Source organism: Solea senegalensis, linkage group LG20, assembly GCF_019176455.1.
Source record: "Solea senegalensis isolate Sse05_10M linkage group LG20, IFAPA_SoseM_1, whole genome shotgun sequence".
Taxonomy (NCBI): Eukaryota; Metazoa; Chordata; class Actinopteri; order Pleuronectiformes; family Soleidae; genus Solea; species Solea senegalensis.
Genome location: NC_058039.1, coordinates 19,534,701 through 19,561,905, shown reverse-complemented (window position 1 = coordinate 19,561,905; position 27,205 = coordinate 19,534,701). Strand labels below are relative to the sequence as shown.

Genomic DNA, 27,205 nt, shown 5'->3' with positions numbered 1-27,205 from the left:
GTTTTTGGGAAACAACTTTTCCATTTATTCTATTTCCACACACTGAAAATGGAGTTTAGGTGAATACGCATCGACGGCGTTTTTAGGACATGAAACAGTATTTTTTGAAAACACCGCCCAGAGTGGGAACATCCTCAAAACGCCAGCCTTGCGTTTCCATGTAGACAGAGAATACGCTACTTTAGGAAAATGATGACGTCACATTCCCCGCTCCCTCTCCCTCCTGCGCTGTCATTCGTTGTCTTGTGTTTGGAGAATGTTTGACAGTTTACTGTCAATAAAAAGCAACTAAAGTCAGTCTGAAAAGACGCTAGATATCTCGAGATTTCACAAACAAAACAGATCAGTGATTGTTCCACACACAGTCAGCTGCACTGAACATCCACAGCTCGCTCTGTTTGTGTGTGTGTGTGTGTGCGCTGCGCTCACACAGTGCTTCTGTGTGTGTGCGACTCTCAATCCGCAGTAAATACAGTTCGATGGATCTCGTGCGGCACAGTCGCGCGTTGTCGTAAAGAATTTAGATTTATGACAGGAAGTGGGTAGATTTGTCGCTAGTTGCTTTTTTTAAAAATTAAAAAAAGTCACTAAATATTCACACGGAAACAGCACCAAACATAAATGGTTTGTATTTATTAATTTTTTTAGCGCTTTTCTACTCTTGATGACCACTCAAAGCTGCTGCTACAGTTTTGACATTTATCCATCGGCATGTAGACTAGCAGAGCTGGGAATCAAACCCACAACCTCCGAGTTGAAAGATGACTCACAAATGGACATTATTTTCTCTTTCTTTCCTCTGTTTCATCTGTAATGGGTTACGGCGCCACTTACAGTCCTGGCACATGTACTACAGCGTTTGGATGCCGTCCTCACGGGGAAGCTTTTGAACACGGCAAAGAAAAAGATTGTTTACGTTTCGTGCCGATACCTTTTTAATATTTAAAAAGGTATATTGATAATTGATTGAAACGTATTGATTACGTTTATTGATAAAAACAAAATATAACCCTGTGCAATGGGAATTGTATCAAATCATTTGACTGGTGAAGACACACAGCCCCATTTTATTCTCAGATTACACACACGGCGGAGAAGCAACTGCCTTTGAGGAGGGAGGGAGGGAGAGAGGGAGGGAGGAAGAGAGAGGGAGGGGCTGCAGTGAAAGAGAACATACAATATTTAAAAGGTTGGAATACTGAGGCGCAGTCTTTGCAACGCAAACTTGTTTGAGCTCTAACGCTCATTTCAAGGACGTGTTGGGGTAAATAATGTTGCTGCAGGTGATGGTTGTTTGTTTCGTCTTCTTCTTGTTTGGTGTTTTACGGCAGTTGACGTCCTTAATGTTGCCTGATTCCTTTCTTTCTCGTGGTTTTTCACTTTCCATAATGACTCACTCTGGACACACGCACGTTCTCACTTTTATTTTTGACCAGACTTTATTACACAGACATGTATTTACTTACAGAGTCAGTGAGTTGAACACATAACAGTGTATGGGACGTATTGACGGACAGACACTGTGCAGATGTTGTTGTTCCCCGTATGTGCACCTGCTGTGGCCACGTGCTTGTATTTTATTTGATGTCCATCGGTCAGCGACACAGCGGCGATGGAACATCGTTTCAGTGTTATTGCTATTACAATATTCACCATAGTTCACTCACAGTCCTGCAATAATCCATCCGTCACAATGTGAGCGCTCCACTAAGGAGGGGTCACACAATCTGAAGCTGTTTTAATCTCAGTATTAAGACTTAGAGCGCTCCAGTTAATTACAGAACAATCCTGAGCATGAATCAGGAAGAGAAACACAAATCCACTTTAAAATAAAAACCAGAAAACAATTATGATATGAGTCGACCAAAATATGCTTAACTCTCATTGCATCTTCATTTAAAAGCTCTCACTGATGCATGGAGACTGCACCATATTTTAAAGCAGTTTTTCACATTTGAAATATTCAAAGTTGTTAAAACGTATGTATTGTAGTCAAATGTTATTCAAATATTAGAAAAATCAATAATAATCAAATGCTGTAATGACTATTTCTTTATACACGTGTTAAAGCGTGGCGACGGAAGCCCCGCCCTCTTTCTAATACCTCCTGTGGTCACGTACGACCCTCACGGAACAATAAAGTTTTGTGAATCACAACAATCTCACGCGGGGTTCACAGCTGCTCGTCAGAATGCTGTCACAGACAAACCGGTGCGCTTTATTTACAAAGACATGAGACCGATGAACATCTCCCAGAGACCTCATCCAAGAGCTTGAGCCGAGGCACACGGATCTTAGCCGTGGAGTGGGAGCTGAAAGATAGAATTCTCAACACGGCCGAACACGTTGCCACATGCAGCGGCGACAAACTCGGGAGAGTAGAGCGTGAGTCAGAGTTCCTCATCATCACCACAGACAACGTGGCTAATTCTATTAACACCGGCGAGAGGCACCTGCAGGCCGCCAGTGTCCCTGCTTGTTCAATGTATTCAAATTTCAAATTAAAAACTTGAATGTAATTCAAATATTAAAAATAATAAGGAATGGAACTGGAATTCGATTATAGGGGAAGATTGACAGCCCTACTTGGCACTGAACGTAACGTTATTTCTTATTATTTTATTCCTGGTTAAACGTAAAGTCCCTCGCGCTCTCTCTGAAGTCGAGTGTTGAAATGGAGTTGTCTCGTGGTGACAGACGACTACTACGTCCTCCCTTTGTATGCATTCTTAATCAAATAAGCCGCTCTTGCTTTATTAACTCGGACAAGCATGGCTCAGATAAGCCTGTCGTTATAAGCCACTTCAGAGGGAGAATCAGCCCCCGAGGGCGTTGAGAGTCAACTCGGCGAGCTCCGGGGCTGCCATGTTATTGTCTGAGGCTTGGCCTGAGGCTCCAGAGAGAATCACTCCCCTCTAATGGAAAACCATTGTCTGCCACTAAGGACATGTGACGGTGTGGGATACGCGGCTCGGCCTATCCGACGCGGGAAGCTCTCTATCCGATAGGAAAAGCTATTTTGGAATTGTAATATCCACTGAAGTCGTTTCTGATTAAGCGATACATCTGGAATAAGCTTTTTGTCGGTGGCCGCGCGGCAGCATCAAAGGAAAGAGGAATAAACAGCTTGTGTAACTGCTCCAGATTTGAACTCCACCGCGCAGACATAAACATTCAAACCTGTCATTACAATGCAACTTTAAGGCACATGGTGAATGACAAATGAACTGAAGTGGATTCTATATCGGTTAATGTGTCACTACCTTTACCATATTTCATCATTTATTCACTCCTCTTCCATTACAGGCTACAGTTAATGTCTAATATAAGAGGTAGTCTGAATAAAGAGACACAATCTCCTGTGTGTGTGTGTGTGTGTAAAATGTATATAGAGGCATTTCAAATAAATGTTCTCCGACAGACCCTCCCAGAGGACGAGGAACTCCATTTGCCTCGTGTGCTTTTCCTCTTTCCGGCCATTTCTTCAGGAGAAAAAAACTGAAGATGTATATTGCGATGTATGTGTCGTCCAAACCCAGCAGGGTTCAGAGAACCTGAAAGTCTGAAAATGGATGATGGGCCTCGTTTTTTTGTGGATTCACTTTGACGTTGTACGGGCTTGAATGTTCGGAGGGGTGTGTGTCGTTCATCGAGCCTACAAAGACAGAGAGAGAGAGGGAAGGGCGTGAGCTTCTGCTGAAACAAAGGAGAAAAGTGTCCTCTGTCACACTCTGTAGGCCGCACTTCCTCTTTTTTGAAATAATGCAATCAGGCATTACAGCGTCTCTGCTTAATACAAGCGCAGGGTGTCATTTTCACGCAGCAGCAGCAGCAGCAGCGAGGGCTCAACAGCGGTTCAGATGACACCGAGTGCTCTCGCACACTAATTGCAGAGGTGCACAGCGAGACAGAGTCCGGCGGGACGTGGATCCCCTTGAGGTGATTGTGGGAGGGTAATAGCAGGAGAGCTGAAGGTCGACTAACTCCAAACTCGAGGCGATTTTGAAGGAGCACCAGAGAAATATTTTCCTGCGTTTAAACAGCTGTCAAGAGAGGCCTGAAGTTGCCTCAAAGTCACATTAATATTTGATATGTCAAGATAATGCTGCATCCTCTGTAGCATATTTCATTTGGTGCCCTCTGAGGGATTTTTGAAGAATTTCTCTGTGAGGGTGACCCCTTCATCTGAGAGGATTCCTCTTGTCAGATTGTTGTTAATCCTTGGCCTAACATAACACTTTATCCCCCAGCCCTCGTGTAACAGCTTATACGGCATTGTATAGATAAAAATGTCTACTTTTCCGAAGTCATAGAAAGTTAGCTAATGGTGTGTGTGTCCCACCGAGTGCAACACTTAGGTACGGTATGAATTTTTTTTGTGTTTCCATTCAGAATCGTACAAAAATAATCATAATAATACGGTATGGGCGGAGCTAGACCCACCACAGTCAGCTGATTGGATGACAGAAAAGCGACCGTTGTTTATTCAACGCCCTCATACAAAGCTTGACGTGTTGTCCGTTACGATGTGTTGTCCGTTATGACGTGTTGTCCGTTACAACGTGTTGTCCGTTGCGACGCGTTGTCGTCCGTTACGACGTGTTGTCCGTTACGACGTGTTGTCCGTTACGACGTGTTTTCCGTTACATCGTGTTGTCCGTTACGACGCGTTGTCTGTTACGGTGTGTTCTTGTTACGACGTGTTGTCCGTTACGACGTGTTGTCGTTACGACGTGTGGCATTTACATACAAATGAACTGTTTTATAAAGGTGTAATTTTCATTGTCACAATTATCATTTTTAACTTCCTTTCAAACATCTGGAGTCAAATAACATAATATGAGACGGGTGGGTTCGAAACCCAGGTTACCTGCTGAGCTAGTGGGGGTGAAAGGTGACCAGGGGCAATTTCTTTGTCCAAGTCCGTCCCTGGCCATGAAATAATACATTATAAAACCAAAGCTGGGGGCCGAACAACATCTCACCGAGAGCCGTAGTTTGGACATTGCTGTACATTATCATGTTTATCAACGCCACATCATCAGAGACCTACTGATTCCGTATTTTTCCTGTAGACCATGAAGGTTCACCGTGTACATATACATCTTTCACCCTCATTCAACCCCTATAAACTGTGAATATTGTCAATATTGTCACTAAATCATCTCAGTCATATTCAGTGTTGTCCACTGCAGTAGATCCATACACAAGAACGTACATTTTTAATAACTTTAAAAAAAGAAGCTGCACAGATTCACTATGATCATGCATAAGTCTTACTGTTTAGTCATTTTAGTAATAATGTAATTGTTTGAACGTAAATCACTGAATAATCATGTACACAAAATAGAGAAGATGACAAACGTACCTTCTACGCCAGTGCGGTCCTCGGTCACATGGCCCAGTTTAGCTGCGATATCATCCTGAAAAGAATGTAAACAAACATGTTATGACCATGCAGGTTCATAAATACATCACACAGCTTATCATATGAGAAGAACATCATTTGTTTATGGTTCAATTATTTGTAACAAGAGGGTACATTTTTATAAAAAAAGTTATTTTTACTACACATGTTACTGCTGTTTATCATGTTTTTTACAGACTAATTATTCCTAGCTTTGTGGTCTAGATTATCGATTTAACAGATGAAAGGAAAACAGGTGTTACATTAAAGTTTAGAGAGGTTTTATGAGCAACTGAGGTTAGAGGGGAGAGGTTCAACGGGCTCAGGTTGTTTACCTTGTGGGACGGAGGTCTTTTTAAACAGCTCGCTCCGTGGAGGTCGGCTTGGGGTCATTTAGAGTCTCTTTAATGGACGGGGCAAAGGCAGAGAGGCTCTTAAAGCGGCTGAGAGAGAGAGAGGCTCACGTGATCGGAGGAGAGCAGAACCAAGAAGACAGAGAGAGAGAGAGAGAGAACCCTCCCCAACCCACTTCCTACTCGCACTGAACCGAACGAGGAGGAGGTCGAGGAGGCTTTTTGGCGTCTGTCGGGGGGGGGGGAGGTAAACACTCAGGAAAGTTAATGTGTGTTTACCGACAACGCTCGACGTGATCGGCATTCTGCCTCACGTTAAATTGCACGAGCAAACAGAGCGGCTAGAGTTTCAGGAGTGGCGATGCCGCTATCGCTAAATCCCTCTAACTCTCCGTCGTGAGAGAGAGAGAGAGAGATTTGCCAGAAAATGCATCGCATTGAGCTCAAATACAAATGGTAAACCATTCTTATCAGATTACCAAGGTCATACGCAAGGTCACAAACAGCCACTTGCCGTATGTTTGTAAGTATTTTTTGGTAATCTTGCTATTCATTTATGTGTATATATATATATACACATATATATACACAATGTAGTAAAAATGATACCATTTGTATTTAACGAGGTATTCCAAGCATGTTCATTTAGGTGGGTTAGTTTAAATTATGAGTCTTTTTATCGGTATCTGTAATTATTCCTCAAACACAGAATAGTTTTTCTTTGAAAATGTTTATTCAGCATCAACAAAGAGGGAAAAAGATATTAAAGGGCTTACATAAGCTCAGAATCAATATAGCTGAACAAATCTCCCGAGATAATGGAAATGATTACCAATTCACCAGCAATGTGATTTATTATCTGAAAATTGATTGCGACGCCTACACAGTCAGGAGAAGAAAAAAAATCAAAAATTCATCAATCAAAATGACATCAAAATGACTTATTTAGAGAAAAAAATCACAAAAATCAAGACTGTTTTGCAGCTCTGGTGATGTGTGTGCACATAATGCATGAGCAGCTATTTATAGACGTATTAAAGTGGATGTTTTATGGGCAAAGATCATGAACACAACTACACAGGCTTTTCAGAATAAAACAGCTGACAATATCCACAGTTTGCACACCATGCTTTTATAAGCCCTTTAACACTAGAGAGAACTATTATTTATACAAAAAAAGAGAGAGGAGGGAACAGCAATACAATATGTATACAGTATGTATGTATGACTTAACTTTTTTTTTCCACTTTGATAATGTTCAATTTACAAGGGACACAAGTTCACCAAATTTTACCCCTCAGAAAGAAATATATATCTACTGTAACTGCACTTTCCTAGAACTAAACTACGACATTTTAAAGTGATCAACCACGCAGTTCAAGGTTTAAAGAATAGAGATAGAGAGAGGCTGACATATTAAGTTGCACCGGCAGCTGTGTAGAAACATTGCATCAAACAGCCTGTGCTGGTTTTACTCATCAATACCCAGTAACTTGGCTTGATACAATGTCATTCTTCACATTCACGGAGAGAAACTTAATGTGTTTTTCTAATCTTAATGTCCAGTCCATTTCTTCTACGGGGAAAAGACATATTTATGGAAGCCCATTTCTGCCAGAAAAGAAAGAGGTTAAACTTAGCCTTGATAATAAAAATATCCTCAAAGTAAGTCAAAATAATGAGATAATGACATGAATGGTCATAATTATGAGATAAAGTCGAAATGATGAGATAAAATTCATAATTATGAAATAAAAAGTCAAAATTATGAGATGAAAAGTAATAATTATGAGCTAAAAAGTCAAAATTATGAGATGAAAAGTCATAATTATGAGATAAAATGTAATAATTATGAGATAAAAAGTCATAACTATAAAATAAAAAGTAATTATTATGAAATAAAAAGTCAAAATTATGAGATAAAAAGTAATAATTATGAGATAAAAAGTCATAACTATAAAATAAAAAGTAATTATTATGAGATAAAAAGTCAAAATTATGAGATAAAAAGTAATTATGAGATAAAGTCGAAATGATGAGATAAAAGTCATAGTTATGAAATAAAAAGTAAAAATTATGAGATAAAAAGTCATAACTATGAAATAAAAAGTAATTATTATGAGATAAAAAGTCAAAATTATGAGATAAAAAGTCAAAATTATGAGATAAAAAGTCATTATGAGATAAAGTCGAAATGATGAGATAAAAGTCATAGTTATGAGATAAAAAGTCAAAATTATGAGATACAGTCAAAATTAAGAGATAAAAAGTCATAGTTATGAGATAAAAATTCAAAATTATGAGATAAAACGTCATAGTTATGAAATAAAAAGTAAAAATTATGAGATGAAAAGTCATTATTATGAGATAAAAAGTAAAAATTATGAGATGAAAAGTCATTATTATGAGATAAAAAGTAAAAATTATGAGATGAAAAGTCATTATTATGAGATAAAAAGTAAAAATTATGAGATGAAAAGTCATTATTATGAGATAAAAAGACATAATTGTGAGATAAGAAGTTGAAATTGTGAGATAAAAAGTCGAAATTATTAGTCGACTTTTTATCTCACAATTTCAACTTCTTATCTCACAATTATGTCTTTTTATCTCATCATTTTGACTTTTTATCTTATAATTTCAAGGCTAAGTTTGACCTTTTTTTTCATTTCTGGCAGAAATGAGCTTCCATTCATACCTTAATTGATTTCTTTGTTGTTTTTTTACTACAGTTTTATAGCAACCTAATTCATTTTCAGACTGTCAGTATTTCATTTGTTTTGTTTTTTTTGTGGTTTAATTTTTTTTTCGATTCTAAAAAGATGGGAGTGTCCATAAAAAATCCATTACTTGGGTTGAAACCGCCACGAGGGGGGGGGACTCAGGTTGTGCAGGTTGTATAAACAGTTCAATATCTGGAGTACGGCTGATCCCTGTACGCCGCCTTGGTCGTCCGTGCCGACGGTGCTTTGCCGCGACTGTTTGCCCACTCCTCCTGACCTGATTTAAGAAGAACAGGAGAGAGTAGTGACCACAGAGACGTTAAAAACTTAAATCATTCATTCATTCAGAGAGTGAGCAATGGAGCACTTTAAGTGTCTGCTATTGACGCGGTTTATATTAACAAAAGAGGCCTGACTTTCACCTGGGAAGATGCATCTCAGATAATTGAACGAGAGGATCAAATAGCTACTTGAAAAGGACCCATTTAGTGGCTCCCGGCGTAAAAGGTCACAATTACCATTAGCCTAAATCAGCTCCTGTTCACCCCCGCTACTGTCAATGTGAAAGTGCCAGTATCGATGGCACCCTTTTGTCTGATCTGCAGCCAGCGCCGCACACACTTCCCTGGAGCTGTTTTTTTGTTGTTTTTATGTGTACAAGCTCTTTCTGTCGCCAGCACACGAGCCAATACCCCTTAATTAAACCTGTCACCCTTTTCACTGACAGTCACTTTGAAGAAACACACCAAGGTAACCTTGTGTTTTCTGAAGATGCACATCAGTGCTGTGTGTGTGTGTGTGTTTGAACTGTCTTCTGTGTGTGTGACCCATGTTTCATGTGTGTGTGTGTGTGCACACCACCGCTCCTAATGAGCTGTGGATGCCCGTGCGGTCACAAAAGTTGGGAGGGAAGTTCTTATTTTGCTCTGACTTATTAGTCAAATTCAAATTTTCTACAAGATAAAAACCACACAAAAAAGTAGGTCCTCGGTAAGTTCAGTGATGCAAGCGGATTCATGGGCGAGAACGACGTTAAAAAAAGACATTTACATGTTTAATATACAGTACAGTATGTGAGAAGTGTGTGTGGACATTCAGTTCTTAAAAAAAGTATGTTTGATTCAAACTCATTCGCTTGACTGTGAACATACTAGACGCAACACTACGGCGTGATAGCGATTCCGGGATTATCTGCGAGACGAGGTCTGACGTTCTGGCCTTTACTGCCAAAAGTGTTCCCGCGTCACCTGAGTTGTTTCTAACGATATCTGAGTGTTAATACAGAAGACTACACATTCACAACCTTCAACTGTAAGAACACAAAGAACATTTTAATGGGATTTTCTGTCCTTAAGGAAGAATTAAACGTCAGGATTTCAAACTTATAATAAGGTGTCCTGTCAGCAGTGCAATTAGTGGTCAGCGCAGAACGTTTGGTGGCTCCGTGTCGTGTTGTACATCCACGGGTCATGCTTTGCTTTACTTTACTGTATAATAGCTTTACTGTCGTTACAGCGCTGCGGCAGATTTGACCTTGGCCCACTTTTTTTTGTACTGTGACGGTAAAGCTGACACAGTCGTGTTAAACACTGTCTCCGTTCAGTTGGAGCTCCTCGCACCTCGTCTCTCAGGCGCGATAAATCACATTTAACTGAAAAACAGTTATTTTAAAGTGGACCTAATCATACTGTGAATCTCTTCTGTTTAACTGACAGCAGAGGCGATAGTACAGTAACTACTCGTGAACATTAGTTTGATAGACTGTATTTTGTTTTTTCCCCATGAGATGTCATCATTTCGTTTGTAGGCCGATATTTTGTTTTGTTCCAATTCCCAATTTTTAAACCTTGAATCCATCAACACCACCATTTTGTATATTTTAAATCTATTAAGAGACAAACAACCAAACAAAGTACAACAACTGCGTAATCAGTGATATGGTTTTAGACCTTCAGGACAGTTACTGAGCATCACTCGATGCAGCTGCGTCGCCCAACCCCAACCGTTGTTCAGTTGGGGTTGGGTGCCACGTTCAAATAGGGATTGCTTTCAAAAATTGTAGTAAATAATATGTTCAATATGCCTCTCAGTTATATGCCAGGACTCAGTGGAATTAATAATTCATCTGACAGCCCTGCAAATATTTTACGAAAGAAGTATATATGTCAGGGAACTGAAAAGCTAAACTGCTTTTACTCTAAAACAGGTACAGATAGTGTTGTGTTTGTGATATACTGTGTGACAGGTAAAGACATTGAAAGACCTTTTTCACTATCATCTATTTTCCTGTGAACTGTTTGGGGCATGTTGAGAAAATAGGCGAGAGCGGTGTTATTCTCGATCTAAACTATTTAATGGGTGCCAAAACGGAAAAGCTGGATGTGCTGTGATTCAAAAGTGTTGCACACATCTGGCGTGTGGCCTAGTTTATACATAAAAACCTAAAGAAGGCATTAAAAATATCCAAATGAATTAATTAAGGTTATTGAAGATCATTGTGGAGTTCCCCAGGGCTCAAGGCTGGGCCCAGTACATTTATTCATACTGTAAATAATTCCATGAGGATTTGTATGTGTTGCAGTAATTAAAGTAGATTAGTGATCACGCTTAGTGATAAGTTACTCGTGTTTCTTGTGTGTATGCTTCTTATCATCGTCTATTGTTGACACTATTTTTGAACATCATGAAAATAACCAGGTGCTATGGCAACTAAGACGGTGAATTCAGGGACTAGAAGACACTTCTGACAATAGAAGATGTCCCGGAGGGAGAGAAGTTAGCAACAACTCACCATATGCGTCGTATGATTCTCCACTGTGTCCGTATTCATAGTAGTCGTCTGAGCTGTAAACAAGACACCAGAGTAAGGTAAACAGAGAGCAACAATAAGGTGTATGTATGTGTGTGTGTTCTGCAGAGCATCACAAATACAGTGATGACACACAAAATAGAGAATATAACAAACAACAAGCACTCAAAAGTTTGGCCACATTTGTGGTTCTACGAGGCAATTTCCTCCAGCGCATAAGTGCCCCAACCTCTGGTTCCATATGACTGCATATGGAGATCTATGAGCGGTGGCAACTTAAATGAAAAATAAAAAGATGGCGGTTCATTCCCCCGTACACTCTGTTTGTTTATTTATTTTTTTTGTCCGCGGTCAGCGGTGAGTTGCTGACAGAACAATCCTGCGTCGGTATCATTCAGTAACAGGACTATCATTCAAGAGAGGCAATTCATCATAAGGCTGCCACCGAGCCGACACCAGCCATCACAGCTGGGTCGTCTTCGTTTGCCTGTCAGTCTGTCAGCGACAGCAGCACCTTTTCAGCTCTGCGGATTAGAGAGCTGAAGGCATCATCCAAAGCCTCCGACACATCACACCGACACCGCCCGACTGCCGAGGGCAAAGAGGTGACAGCGGTGACACGCCAGTGTGGAAGTAACGAATTACAATTTTTTTACTTTCTCTTGTTACTGTAATGGAGTGGCTCTCTGCGGTCGCTGAAAGCCAAACTGAGCTGCAGGAGTCGAGGGGCAGAGACGCTCTGCGTCTTTATCAAATTACACATGTTTGGTGGAGATCCGGGAAATCAATTTCTACAAATTCACTCGGCTATTAAATCTTCTTTTCTTTGGGCACGAGCCTCCTCAAGAGTAGAAGTTCAGGATTCTATGCAACAATGTGTTTTTAGGTCATCTGACTTAATGATTGTGATTATTAGGGTTGGATGATTAGAATCTCGCAAGGGATAATTGTTTGATTTAAAAAAATGAGTGAGAAATACTGGTAGCATCATATCATTTCTGTCAGAGAATGAGGCTTTTTTTTAGCCCTCAGTCCTGATCCCATCTTTTTACAGCGTGGTTTCTGCTGACGGCAGGTTTTATATTTTATATTTTAGTAACACACTTCCTGTTACAGGTTATGTGGGTGTCATTTTAATTTCTAATGTCTGATTTAATTTGTGCAGCTCACAGCACAAATGTCTCAGCAGTTCTTCCAGTTATTGTTTCTGCATTTGACAGTAGGTTCAATGCAGTCTGTCACATACAAAAACCAAACAAAAGAAATATCTTGACATTACCTTGGATTGTAATTCTGCAATTCTTTGGGCGCCACAAGTACCGCTGTTTACGTCTATTGTACCGGGGCAAAGGTTGTTACTCTGGCAGCTTCCCCTGCCTCTGATAATGCCCTTCAACAGCAGGAGCGTGACAAACTGATTGGCTTCATTGTTTTTCCTGCGACGTTTTCTTTGCTCGAGTCGAAACCAGACAACATGACCAATTGGAGTCTGTGGGATGGATCACTTTAAGAGCACTATGGAGGCTCAATGAGACATGAGACAGCTCTCTAAAGAGACCTGTGCCTTAAGTCAGGCTTAGCATAAATTTTACACAGCCCATAATTCAGCTGTAAACAATGCCGAGCCGGTGGGAGCAAGCGAGGCTCTTCCCCCCCTGTGCTGGTGCTGCAGCCTCTCCCATAGCTGCTCTAAGAGCAGGGTTTCCAAGGTGCCACCGTGCATCTGCCGTGGATGTGAAGTCACTGGAATATCCTTGACACAAGTCACTGGCCGACAGAGACGGAGGGACACAGAGGCGCAGGTGACAAGTGAAGGCATGTTACGGCTCCACGTGTCGCGCACCCCGCAGACGAGGGTCACTAAATAATTAGATTTCACACCATGCTAAAACGAGGGGATGTTGTTCCGCAGAGGTCGCCTTTGAAAATAAACATCCATTTTTATGAATGTCAGGAAATCAATTTGGCACAATTCACAGGTGCTTGCAGACACATTGTCAGGCGCGCGTGAAATGCTGGATTATTTCAGGCTCTGCTGCACAGCCCTGTGTCATATTTAACAAGACGAAGAAGAAGAAAATCCACATAATACAAACCTAAACTCATCGTGGGGCCTCGCTTACATGCGCTCTGCTGTCAGCATTTTCCCCCTTAATTTATTTTCACTTTGTTTACATCATGAAGGAAAAAAAAAATACCGTTGTTCACTTAAGCCTTTCTGTCTCTTTACTGCCGAAGATGGAACCGGCCGATAACGGTGGAATATTGCCCTGACGGCTGCCAACGCAGACCTGCTCTCTGTGCAAAGACGGGTGCAACAAAAGCTGTAAAGCGCCTCTAATTTCCCGAGGTGACGTTTTGTCAATAACGCTTCACATGGTCTCTGCCTGGATACTTTCTCCTCTCAGTTACAAAAAGATCACGGAGCCTCGAGGTGTTTAGTGAAGGACAAAGACTGGGAGAGTTCTGCTTTGTATGGCCGGAGGTTCGCCAGCATCTGCTGCCCTCACTGCATCTGGAATCTGGTTTGACGTTAGTCAGGATTATGAGAACGTAAAGGCCACTAGACAACAGTTATTCTGGTGTAGATTAACTGAGCACTTGGGCTTAATAATTTAGCCCAATTTTGAAGTTAACTTTACTTCAATAAAATGTAATGGAGCCATTTCATTTTGTACATTTCTACAGTGCCCACAGCAAGTAAAAATAAAAATCTTAATGTGCCGTAGTGCATAATGGATTTGGTTTGGTAGGGAAATGAATGGTAACGGTCTTTATGGGACGGTCTCTGGCTTTGTAAAAACGTCGTCACGTACGGTGGTTGTTTTCAAAGGATTCTGGCAGCTCGATGCTTAAAAAGTAAAAACCAAAGCTTTCTGAGCTTGAAACATTTCTTTTATCGTCTCCTTTCTTTCACTTGTGTTTGCACTGTGCACTCCATGGTTCACACGTTGGTGAGATAACTGTCAAAAAGACGCGCACATACTCGCTCGTGATTTAAAAGAAAAAAAGAAAAGAATCAACAGCGAGTTAGAAAGAGATTAGTAAAATAAAAAAAATTGGATATTCAACGGACATTTGCTCCAGATGTAGCGGCACCCTCGTCCGTTTCCACCCAGCTGCGCGGCTCGTTCAGGGTTCCGACCCATCGGAGTATGTGTGCGTCTTTTTGCCAGTTATCTCACCCCGTACGTGTTTTCTGTGGGAGGTGTGTGTGATGGACCTCTCTCGCCTGCGTTACCTTCCCCTGTCGCATCGTCCTCAGATAAATGTATTTGGTAACTTGTGTCATTCATCATCTGGAATCACAGCTTCACTCACGAGCTGCAGATGAGGTGCAGCTCTGTGTGTTTAGACCTCATTAACGCACATCTCCATGTCACAGGTGTAAAAAGTGCTTTGACTTTCTAAACAGGACCAGCTTTTGATTTGACATTCATTAGCACTCTTCGGTGTCTGAGGCTTTGTTTCTCCCTCAGCTTCACTGACCGAGAATAAAGAAGAAATGCCCATCTGTCTCCAGCGCAACACCTCTTACATAAGTGTGTCTCTTTGATCAGGCGTCTGACTCCAGGCCTACTTTTCCACAGGTGAAAGACCCAGCGTCTCCAGCACATCTGTCATCTTTGTCTTAAGCACTGATGTTGCCGTTCCTGGGCATCAGGAAACAGATGGCGGTGTTAAATCTGAATGATGTAGTACATGTCCCTTGTGGTCTTTGTTTTCTTACATCACTATCAATCTTCGCCCGTGCGCTGTGATAAATTTGGGGGGAAATCTGCGAGGATATTACACAGGAAGGGCTGTGGAGGTAATGCGGCACCGGCGTCTGATGTCCTGCTTCATTGCAGATGTAAACCGGTCGTGACTGTGAATCCTTAAGCAGAAATAGGATATAGAAGAAACACATCATGTCCTTCTGTGATCACGTTTTTCAATTATTCTTTGCTGAAAAAATAAAATGCTGACTGATTTTCTTTCCTCTACTATTGTCCCAGCTTAGGTTGGTTTTCCACTACAAAATAGTACCTACTCATCATGGGCGGAGTCACCACTGCATGCCGTGGCTTCATTTTACACACACACACATACAAACAAGTGACGAGTGACATGAAAAGCAGTTGTTTTCAGTTTAACTGAATCATTAGAATCAGGTCATTAAAACTATTTGTTCAGAACGTCCTCCATGACTGGAGCACAGACTCCGTCTGACACTGTCACACCAGACTCCTCTGTTAAATATGGAGATTTTAGACATTTCCCTGGTAATTGTTGGAGATGAACCCACATTTTCAGGATTGTTAAGTCTTTTTAACTCATCTACAGTTCGGCATTGTTCGGCTTTGATTCTCGTGTCGGACGTCTCTTCCCGTGACGACACTCTGACCAATCAGTGGCCGGCGGTCTGGCCTAGTATCGCCTCAGCTCACTTGGAACCTCACCAGAGCTGGTACTATGGAAACACAACTTGTGCCGTGCCGTGCCGAGACGAGTCGAGCTGGTGGAAACACGCCATTAGTGTGAAATAACTGGCTGACGTGATTTTGAATGGAGAGCATCCTGATGGATAGAATAGTGATTGCTCCATGTGGTGGCTGATTGCAAAGGTATCTCCGGTCCTGACCTCCTGGAGAGTCATAGAAAGATTACAAAAGCCTAAACCCAAAGATTTGATGATGATTGTTGTTCTCAGTGACTCATGTATGGAGTTGTGACGTAAGAAGTCATCCTTATGTTTCACTGAAAGTGCATGAAAGTTGTCACCCCTTTGTCTCTGGGTGGGGGGGGGTTCGCTTTTATATCCCGAGCACCTGTGAAGCAGCAGCGTGTATTTCTGACGTCTTGTGCTGAATGGATTTTGTCGGCCTTGGCTTTTCCTGATGTGACGAGCAGCAACTTAAGGAAGCAGCACTTGATAAAAACAAACCAGTGAAATGGCCTTGAACTGTATGTCGTTTACTTCTTGTCGCTAATATTTTTAAAAGGTGAAATCTCTTAACGCCCCGCGTGTGAGAGGTGAAACGATTTTCATTTGGCAAAATAATCGAATGAATCATTGTTTTTTTTTTATTACCTCACAATGAACATTTTATACTTGTATCAGGAGCTGCGTCAGCTCTACGGATGGACAATGGACAATTCTGTGGACAATTCTTTGGAGTTTTGATGCTAACTGTATGTTCTTGGGAAAGCTGCTGTAATTTCACTTTACAATATGACTAATTATAAAAGATTTACGTGTGTGCTTTATTTTTGCATTAAACTCTCTTTTCCCCCCTGTCGACCCTCCCATGATGCCGTTTACCTGTCTGTGCTCCTTCAAAATAAAAAGACAGTCAGTCTTTTTTTCCTACGTTCCATACTGTGTTTTTATGCATGTTGGCAGTATATAGAATAACAGTTTTAGAATGGGTTTCTGCTGCTATTGTGTTAGTAAATCTTCCCTGTGTGTGTGTGTGTGTGTGTGTGTGAGTGTGAGCTTTCAGACTCACCGTGGCTGCCACTGTGGGTGGGAAAATAAAATCAATGAATCAGAAAGTGAGATTCTCTCTCTGCATAGTCCTGCGTGCAGCCTACGTTATCAGTAAATATGTGTTTACAGACGGACAGACAGTTTCCACTAGCACAACACAACACGGTTATTTTGCTTTTAGGTTCCAAGCGAGCCGAGGCGGTACTATTGCGTGACGCCGTCACACTGCCGTGCACTGGAAGAGACACAAGAATCAAAGTGAACGATGCTGGACTGTAGATGAGTAAAAAGACTTCACAGATTTGCATTTTGAAAGATTGTGTTTCCCCTGTTTCGTAACAAAGACAAGAATTCTAGTAATACAAAGTTAAATGCTAATCTGGGAAGTTTTCCTTTAACGATCCTGAAAACGTGCATTAATCTCCGACATTTAGCAAAGGAAGTGTCTTTAATCTGGGACACACGGTGGTGTAGTGGTTAGCACTCTTGACTTTTGCAGCAAGTCGACCCGGGTTCGAGCCCCGGTTAGAAAGTGGGTCTTTCTGCACAGAGTTTGCATGTTCTCCCCATGTGTGCGTGGGTTTTCTCCGGGTCCTCCGGCTTCCTCCCACAGTCCAAACACATGCATTATGGGTAAATTACTGTCAGTAAATTGGTCACTCTAAATTGACTGTAGGTGTGAATGTGAGAGTGAAGGTTTGTTGATGGATGATGGCTGGACAATGATTCAGTTACATTGAAAACAACTGCTTTACAAGACACTCGTTTCTGTTTTTGTGACTCCGCCCATTTTAAGGAGGAAAACCAACCAAACCGTGTAGAGCTGTACTTTATAACAGACCATAATGTGCTGCTCATATCTTTCTTTTAGCTCCTGCTTTGTTTCTTTTGTTAATAGTTTACTGACTGTCTCCCCTGAATGATATGAACAGTGTTGTTAGATTCTAAACTCCCTCACTCTCTCCTTTTACGTCTATAATCACAGGTGCTTGTAGTACTTGGCTGTGTACTCGATCATTTACTGCTGTAATGACTACTTTCTCATACCCGTGAGCCCGATATCGGTGGCTTCTTTGTGGTATTTTCTCCTGCGACAACAACATCTTGACAGCCGTCAGGCATACCTACGAATAGAAGCTGTAACTACCTGAGAACCTGCGTGCAAGATGCTTAAAAGGTTGTTCTTGTGTGAATGTGCTTTCAGGGAGATTCTGCACTGATTAAACTTCAAGGATGTGGTGAGATGTCTTGGTTTTCTGTGTGATCAGCCGCTGTAGACGTGTTATGGGCACTTGGAAGTATTGTGCAGTGTAAAAAAAGAATGACTTAATAATCCCAAAGGGATTCACTGAATAATAGTCCGACTGGAGGCATTGTGTGTGTGTGTGTGTGTGTGCGTGCGCTCACGTTGCTGCGAGTAGTTTAAGGGCTCTTCTTCTTGAGCAATCACTTCTGCAGTGCTCTACACCATGAAACCTGCTCTTTTCTGTGCCCATCTCTTGTACTAAGATTTACACTTGATCCCCGAGGATGTGTCTGCCCTTTAAAACACCGCCACACAGCTATCCTTTTACCCGCGGGCCTCCGGGATCCGGCCCGCGACGCACACGCGCCGACCCAAGCGAGGTGCGAGGTGTCAGCAGCCAGCCGTCTCTGAGGTGTCAAGTATGAAATAATGCTTTGATTGCACCCGAACTGCATGAGACAACCTCGCTGTGACCTCGCCGAGTGTCCAGCCGCGGCTGTGCCACAGCTGTCATCCTCCTCATTTCCCTACAGAGACATCACCTTCTCGCCGCTAATAACATTAAAGAAGCTCTCCGCACAGAAGCGACGTCCTCCAGTCTCTCTGACCTTAGCACTCCGTCGGTACCCAACTGCCATGGCTTCTGATAACTCTCTCGAGGTGAAGCTCTGCAGCCTCTCCAAAAAGAAGGAGAAAGAATGGAACAGTATGTTGTATAAACACGAGGTTCCACGAGCTGTCAGCTCTCTTAGGAAATGACTGAGACGTCTTCAGGGCTCATGTCTGACACTTGTGAGTGTTATTTTGTGCCTTTCAAATGTGATCATGTCTAAAATATACCCTGTTGTTGTTGTTGTTGTTGTTGTTGTTGTTGTCTCGTCTCTTTATTTATTCCAGTCTTTCTGTTTTCATTTTGACTACATCCAGAGTACGTGAACATATCATTAATATGACAGTTCTAGTCACTGTAACGCCATTATATTATATAAGTCCTCACTGTTGTCTCCTCAATGAGTCTAATGTTCAACATGGTACGATTGTCCACTAATGTTGAGGCCGAGGTCTTAACGTCGTCGTGTTTCACTCATTTGACAATAGTTTGTTTATATTTAAAAGCTACTCATCCCAGTTTTAAGAGCACATTTTCATCATCTGGAATGAAATAATGATGTATTTATAGTAATAATAATAATAACATAGGCCTTTAACCAATCTGTGATTTGTTTATAGGTCACAGATTGTTGTTTTTTCCATCTTATGTGTTGTTGAGTCAAAGTTTTGATTCATTTTATATGACATTTTTAGTCATGATATTAAGTAGCAATAATTGTGCCCAAGTCACAAAATTAAAACCGTTTTTAAAAAGTGAGCAACATTTCATAAATTCAATCCAATTTTAAACATTTTTAGTACTTTTTTTTAATATAGTTTATAGATTATTTAAATGTGGCAGTCGTACTTCTTTCGGTCTATGGTCAAAATTTAAAAAGTATCTTATAGCTTTATGGAGATTTCTTTTAATTTTACAAGCCATAGTTAAGTTAAATTTTTTAGAAATATTATTTGTTTGTGTGACCAGCAAATGAGTGCACTCTAGTTTTCTTGATATAACGGTAAATATTGGACAAATCCTCAATCCTCTTACATTGAATGTCATTTAAATAATTACCAACGCATGTTGTCATCAAATTATAATGATAACTAATCATTCTGCAGAACATTTCACAATCATTTTTCTCAGTAAAATAAGTTTACACAGATGGCGAGCCACTGTCAAACCAATACGTGATGACCAGCAACAGCTGAGTTAATGAAGGTGTCAGTAAATCCATGCACTGTTGCAGTCCGGGAAAAAAAAGCAATCCACATCCCTTTTCTCCCTTATGTGCACAAGCGGTTCCTGCAAAAAGCCATCGGGCTAATACCAGGACAGAGAGTCTGTAAATTGTTCTGCTTGTTATCCTACGGCAAGTGAAATCCTGCCACGCAGTCAGAGCTCAGATTGGTGAGTGGGAGCTCCTTAGGCAGTGAGAAACATTGTTAAGAGACTTGGTTTCCACACCAGCACACACACACACACACACACACACACACACACACACACGCCCCTCAAGGCCCCTGCAGCAGCTGGGCCCTGCTGTGACTTCAGGCTTGGGTTGAAAATAATGCACCTTTGTCCATCACCAAGCTAAATGGGATTGTGAGGGCGAAAGAGAATCTAGGGAAGCACAGTGCTATGTTGCTCTGTTCTAATTTAGTCTAATCTGTTGTGTGTGTGTGTGTGTTTGACGAAACAGATCCATCAGCATCAGTGGGAATCTGTGCTTGTGCATAGGATTCAGAGAGAATGAAGAGAATGCCAGTTGCTGCACCTCTAGTCCGTGTTTTTAATGGGATTACTTGGGTCTGTTATTGGTTTCTGAAACACTTTTCATCTCATTTTTTTAAAAAAATAATCCTGATAGTAATCCACAAATAATGTTATCTGTAGTAATAGAAATAAAAAAAACCTGTAGACCTGGCAATACAGTGATTATCACGAACTGACCTGCTTTAAATATTTATACGTCTGTTACAGAGACAGACAAGTCTGCACCCTGTCTCACTTGCAATAATAATAATTACAACATGTAGGGTTGAAACAATTACGCGATTCATTGATTATTAATTGATTACTAAACGACTCGTCAACTATTTTGACAATCAATTAATTAGTCTGAATGTTTTTTATGGAATTCAAACAAGTTTTCAGATTGTTCAGCTTCTTAAATGTGAATATTTTCATTTCTTTGCTCCACAGAACAAACAATCTCTCGATTAATCGAGAAAATAATCGTCAGATTAATCGATTATGAAAGTAAGTCTAATAATATAATTATATTAAATCAGTAGGTCTCAAACTCAAATGACCTGGGGGCCACTGAGCATCTCGTCTGACCAGTAGGGGGCAGGTCAAGTGTAAAAATGTCAGTTCAGGAGGTGTGGTTTCACAAAACTTCAAAATAAAAGTGACTTGTGTTGATATGGACCAATTTATTATTGAGGATAAAAACGTATTTATGATGTTAAAATGTTTTTATTACTCTTCATAACTTCCCGCTGAGTGGTGGGCTGCATGAAAACGATCGGAGGTCCGTATGTGGCCCTCGAGCCTTAAGTTTGAGACCTCTGCGTTAGATATTGTATGCAATTTATTTTGCTAGATTCTCCGAATTCTACTATTGATTAAGTGAATTCTGTCCACATGAGACAAATCAAACAAACCCAGTCCTCTCATAAAGTGTTTGAATTCTAAGTTTTTCCTCCGCAGGCTCAGACTTCATCGTCTCGTCCCCCTTTGAGTCGCTCTGTCTCCTGCCCAAATAAGGGACTTAAAAAATCTGTGGCCCGACCCAGACTCCATTATTCACAAGGCTGCTTTTAAAACAAATCACTGCAGATCACTGCAGGCAGACCTGCATCCGCCCAGCGAGCATCTCTCCACCCCCCACCCCCACAGAAGTGTGTGTGTGTGTGAGATTTGGCCAAACAAAGAAAAGATGGATGACACCTTGGTGACATAGATCCTCACACCTCCACAAAACAAACCATTGACCGCCCTATACTCGCAAACGCCGAGAGACAGAATAATGTTTTTGTTTTCTTCTTTTCTTCTCTCTGTCCCTCCCCCTGTTTTTTCTCCCCCCCTCCGGCTGCCGATACACTCCAATATTTGACTCTAAGTGTAACAACAATCCTTTTGAATCCTTTGAAGTGGCACATGCACATGCACATGCACATGCAGGCGTGCGTGAATACTGTGGTGAAAACCAACAAAGCGACACAAAGCCTTTGACCTTGTGTCATTTGGAGAGCGTGGCAGCTCCCGGGATGTTAGAAAATCAATATGCTGCATTTAGCCGCGCAGGACCCTCAACGTGCCATTAAGCTTATACACAGTATATGTAATATATAGAGTGATTACAACCGAGAGAAAGCATTTAATGCAATGAGATATGTTTAATTCCATGCAGGGAATCACAGAGTGGTTTATTTTCAGGGCTCACGAACACAAACTGCTTCACAAATAACTAAAGATCCACGTTTGAAGACACCGACATTAAATTCCTGGTCTCAGCGGTTAATCTTAAAGGACGACTGAAAGGTCAGTCAGAAAACACTTCACTTCACCCTTCACAAAATAAGTGAACTAACAGGAAGCGGTCTGTCGAGTTCCAAACGAGGCAGAAAATGAGCTCAAATGACTCCGTAATCCAGCTGTTCTCAAAAACCTTAGAAACTCCCAGTTTTACCTCGACTCCAATGAGCAATTAGCCTTTTTACACCGAGGGAAAACCTCCCCTAAAGTTCAATAATCCTGGAATGAATGTTAAATAAAGAGAGGTTTGTTCTATCATACGAGGAGTGAGAGTGTTGTGTTATTCTTTATCCTTAAATTCCAATGATCTAAATGAAGCACACACAATAATAGGAACGCAGAGTGTAAACGACACTAAATCCACAAATCCCTCACTTTAGCTTCATTTCACTTTTGCTGTAAAGGTTTAACCTTTGTTTGTTCTGTGTGTTGAGTGAGGGAAGTGAACCAAAGCACTAACGTTTCACTGGAAGGGAGATTGACTTACTTTTGTCCTTGATTACTGTAGTTGTTGTTGTTGTTGTTGTCATACGACTCGTATCCTTGGTCGTCGTACGCTGTTCCGTAGCCGTCGTCGTATTCCTGAAGGAGCGGAGACAAAAAAATGCACAAGCGCTTCGGTGAGTTGACAGAGGGGAAGCTGAGATATACACAGTACACAGTACACAGTGGACTGACTGGGGAGGGGGTTAAGTGTAACATTGTAAACTTTCTATATTTTTTACATGTTTTTAATTTAATTTAATTTAATTTAATTTAATTTAATTTAATTTAATTTAATTTAATTTAATTTAATTTAATTTAATTTGATTTAAATCTTTTGGTGCTCTTAATTAAATTTTTTCTCTCTTGTACTGTAAGCTTCTCATTAGAAGGTTGACTTTGGTAGTGGTTTGCTTAAGTTATTGATTCTGACATGGAGCAACTGTAACTAAACAATTGCCTCCGGCATAATAAAAGTATTCTGGTTCTGATTAAGCGCGTGGACTTTCCATGTCCACTGGGGACCACGTGATGCAAACGTTGGCTCTCCACGTGCAGACGAAAGCAAGCACAGCTGCAGTTTGAGACCACGTGGACGCCGCCAACTACGTGCTCTATGGAATTAGACTTGTCAGTATTTTCAAACAACAAACAAACAAAACATTGATTCATTTAGATTAGTACGAACAGGAATGACTGAGTGTGTCAGTGTTGGGTGGCATTTCATTGTATTTTTTTGTTTTCAGGGTACTTTTCAGCACTGAAGGCGTCATGGCACAGATGTAGGTCAAAGCGCTTCATGTGCTTCATGTCAGTAGAGCAGACTCTGCCCTTGTCTCTGTGTCAGTGGGATGTAAAGACTCTTGCTGGGTCCACGTTTCATCACCACCTCAAAGCGTGAGCCTTGAACATCTGTTTGTGTTCCAGCAATCATCCCCCGCCCCACGTCCCACCCGTCCCCCCCATCCCCTCACCACACCCAGGCCCCTGCCAAGAAGAACATCAAAGGAAAGCAGTGCCGCACCGTCTTAATTTGGCATAAATGGGACTTATGTTCCACAAAAGGCGTCGACCCCTCGCGACACATCTCTGATACCGCCCCCCCCCACACGCGTCCTGGCTAATTCCATCTGGCCCTGATTTGCATGTTTGAGATTTAGCGGCAGCAGAAGAAGAAAGTGCTCATCACATTTCGTGTTATTATTAAGGCCCTAAATCCTGATTAGAAACATGCATTTGCCAAATGACAGCGTTTGAGTTGACTCTTTTATCTTTAATCCTGCACTTACCAAGGGTGTGTGACAGAACTGCTCACACACACACACACACACACAAGAGTCTTTCATATATATATATATATATATATATATATATATATATGTTTATGTATATATACTGTATATATGGTTAATGGTTTCTTTAATGTAAGCCCACTCAAAAAAGGATTTGGTTTTAAAATTAAATTAAAAGACTTGAGTTTGCACTTCTCCACATCTTATTATTGTTGTATAAAAAAATGAAATGACCGCTACAAATTCTACAAAAATGTACAAAAAAGAAATAAGAAAATAAAGTGACAAATGATGTAAAGTGATGGAAGTGATCCATTGTCAACTATTTTGATAATCCATGAATCGGTTTGAAGCTTTTCTTCATGATTAAAACAAGATTTCTGATTGTTTTAGCTTCTTAAATATGAATATTTTCTTTGTTTCTTTGCTCCACGTAACAAAGAAATCATTAAAAGTGAAACATGTTTGGTTTTTGGACAAAATCATCAAAACAAGACATTTGAGGACATCATCATTTTCAGGTTTGAGAAACACTGAAACAGTTTCTGACATTTTATCGGCCAAACGATTAGTCAATTAATGTGAGAAAATGATCGTCGTATTAATCGATTATGTAAATAATCGTTAGCTGCAGCTCTAGTTTGAGATATTCGTTAAACCACAGACAATAATAATAGTCTGTGGCTTATTTGGACCAAGCCCTCGCTCCAGTTAGTGTCCAGACATGTCAGTCGTCGTACAGTGACTGTGTTCTTGTTGTGGTTTATTACTTCTAACAAAGGTTAGGCAGAGATGTTATTCCTGAAAGACACTCACTCACAAACAGATGGAGAGAGAGAGACTGTAGTTCATATATGAAGTGTTAACGCTCAAAGCGTCTTAAAGTGGTGGAAACAACAATGCAAGTTTGCTCAAAGTCACAGCTGAAGCCTTTGAAGCTGAAAAATCTGAGAGCGCTTTAACTAAAACACTCCGACTGAGGTTACAGTGTGTGTGTGTGTGTGTGAGCTGCAGGAAACGTCAGTGCGACGCCTCTGTTTTTGTCACGAAACAAGGAAAATCTCACTAATTCTTTTGAATTGTGTTTTAAAGGTGTGTCTCTCCATTATACTGCACTTATTCCAGGCTGCGATAAACAAGCGTGGTTTTGAATACTGAATGTCGCTGGGAAGAAAAGGTGAAACAAAGCCGCTGAAGTGATGAAGGGAAGAGTTGTTCAAAGGTTGTTCATGAAGAGGACAACAGGTTACTAAGATAAAGTATCTTATAGGATAACGACTGAGGTAGGTAAGTTAAAATCACTTTTTATAACATTACTTATTAAAAGTCTTAAAGTTTAGGACGTTTCCTGTGCTTAAGTATCAAAAGTCATTTTCTGGTATTAAATGTACTTTTTAGAAGTAAAAGTATTAAAAAAGGGAGGAGATAGGATTGCGCTGTGGTGGATCAGTGGTAGGGCGAATTGCCTTTCAACTCGCAGGTTGTGGGTTCCGTTCCTGGCTCTGCTAGTCACTGTGTCCTTGAGCAAAGACACTTAACCCCATGTTGTAGCGTGTGAATGTGTGTGAAAGATCATCAATATTAAAGAAGCACTATAATCACTACAGACCATAATATCAACTCTTCTTCTTATGATTTGATTCGGTAGTAACAATTAACAAAGAAAGTTAGAGGAAATGTAGTGGAGTAAAAGTAAGAGATATATAAACTTTGTTAGATTACAACACTGCTAAACACTGACCACAGGCTACAGTCTATATAGAGAAATGAATGATGTGATGAAATATTGAATTATCATAAATGAAGAGAAGACAAATGTAGCCAAATATAAACAGTGTCGCGTTGTTTCTGTATTTTAATTTATCTTTATTAACCGCAAATGCAGATATGTCAGTTATTCCTTTAACGTCAGGCTCGACAGAATGACTTTAATAAAAATGAAATAGTTAAATGATGTACTTAGAAAAGGAACCGTGTGTGATTCCCTGTTTGTCTGAGGCGTCCAGGTTTAATGACGACATGCTGCTCGCTCGCTGTGTTATATTTATACATTTGTTATACATATGGAAAAACACAGCGGTGAACACAAAACCAAGCAACACTTGGTCACATATTCATTCATTCATTCATTTGTCTACCTCCACATGAAGGTCGCGGGGGAGCGCTGGTGCCAATCCCGGCTCACCGAGAGAGCGAAAGTTTGTGCACAATAACAATTAAATGTAATCAATTTAATTTCCTTTTGCGATCACATTTCTATCTACTGACTGAACATAGATTAGAATTCAGTGCTTTGTGAAAAGAAATGGATGTTTCTCAATTAAAGTCAGGTTTCCATTATGCATATAATGATGTTTAGCAAAATAGACTCCATGTGATACATAAACGCAGCCTGAGCTTAGCATTATGGGAAGAAATGTTCATTGTTATGAAAGGAGAAAAGTAAAGAACACTATGTTCTCTCCAAGCTTTTTAGACTTATTTAATAGAGATGATATTCTTTGTTTTTTGCCTTTTCTTAAGTGCAGTCATTACAGAAACTGTAAAGTTTAATCCAAAGTGTTTGACCCCTCATTCACCAACTCACACACAAACAGTGTCGGCGTGACGTAGTTCTCACGGACAGTTGTGGAGCGGAGCCAGCACTTGCCAGTTTAGACCATGCAGGGCGTCCACAGCCTGTCCACGTAACATCAGGACTTTGTTTGCCACTTAGTGGAGAGATTCAACTTGAACGTACAGCATTTCATGATTTGATGTAACGACAGCGGCACACGGCTGATTTCATGCCCCCATGCAAAGTCAAGAGTTCAGGCAAACGGACAAAGACAACGGTGTTTTATTTAAAATGAGCACCAGTAGATGCACATGATGCATGCAAAGTGCTGAAAGGTGGAACATATTTTGAATTCCGCTGACAACATGAGGCTTGAGGAGAAGTTTAAATGGCTTATGCTGATTTAACGAGAGTCCTTTTATCACATTTTGTTTATGACCTGCAATGTCCATTGCTTTGCCCCTCCGTGAGAGGCCGACAATAATTTGTAATATCAGAATATAGCAAACGTTCAGTAGACCACACTCTAAAAACTAAAACCGTTGTTAATGAAGGTGTCCTTCATGTTGCCAGTAGGTGGTGCAATGACTGGCTCTTCAGGTTTCATCATCATGGACCGATTGGACCTAAAAAGATAAAAGATGTAAAAGAATAGAGAGCTTGCAGCGTGCTATTCCTGCAAACCTACTTTTGGCTGTTGCTGGAGTTGCCGCGGTAACCCACA

The 27,205-nt window shown here is 40.8% G+C and overlaps 1 protein-coding gene across 2 annotated transcripts in view; it reads right to left on the bottom strand.

Moving 5' to 3' along the window:
* Positions 1–1,409: 1,409 nt before the first annotated feature.
* The window catches only part of khdrbs3 (KH domain containing, RNA binding, signal transduction associated 3), a 105,128-nt gene continuing 79,332 nt past the window's right edge, over positions 1,410–27,205 (bottom strand). Inside the window, exons 7-11 of one of the 2 annotated variants that reach the window (XR_006362446.1) lie at positions 22,637–22,731; positions 11,275–11,327; positions 8,611–8,760; positions 5,369–5,423; positions 1,410–3,655 (exon numbers count right to left, since the gene is read on the bottom strand). Coding sequence is in view for 1 of the 2 variants with exons in the window: in XM_044052744.1 (XP_043908679.1) it covers positions 8,669–8,760; positions 11,275–11,327; positions 22,637–22,731 (240 nt within the window). In the remaining variant the exon portion in view is untranslated. Of the gene's footprint in view, positions 3,656–5,368; positions 5,424–8,534; positions 8,761–11,274; positions 11,328–22,636; positions 22,732–27,205 lie in introns of those variants that run through there. The other variant, XM_044052744.1, reaches the window with a different exon arrangement.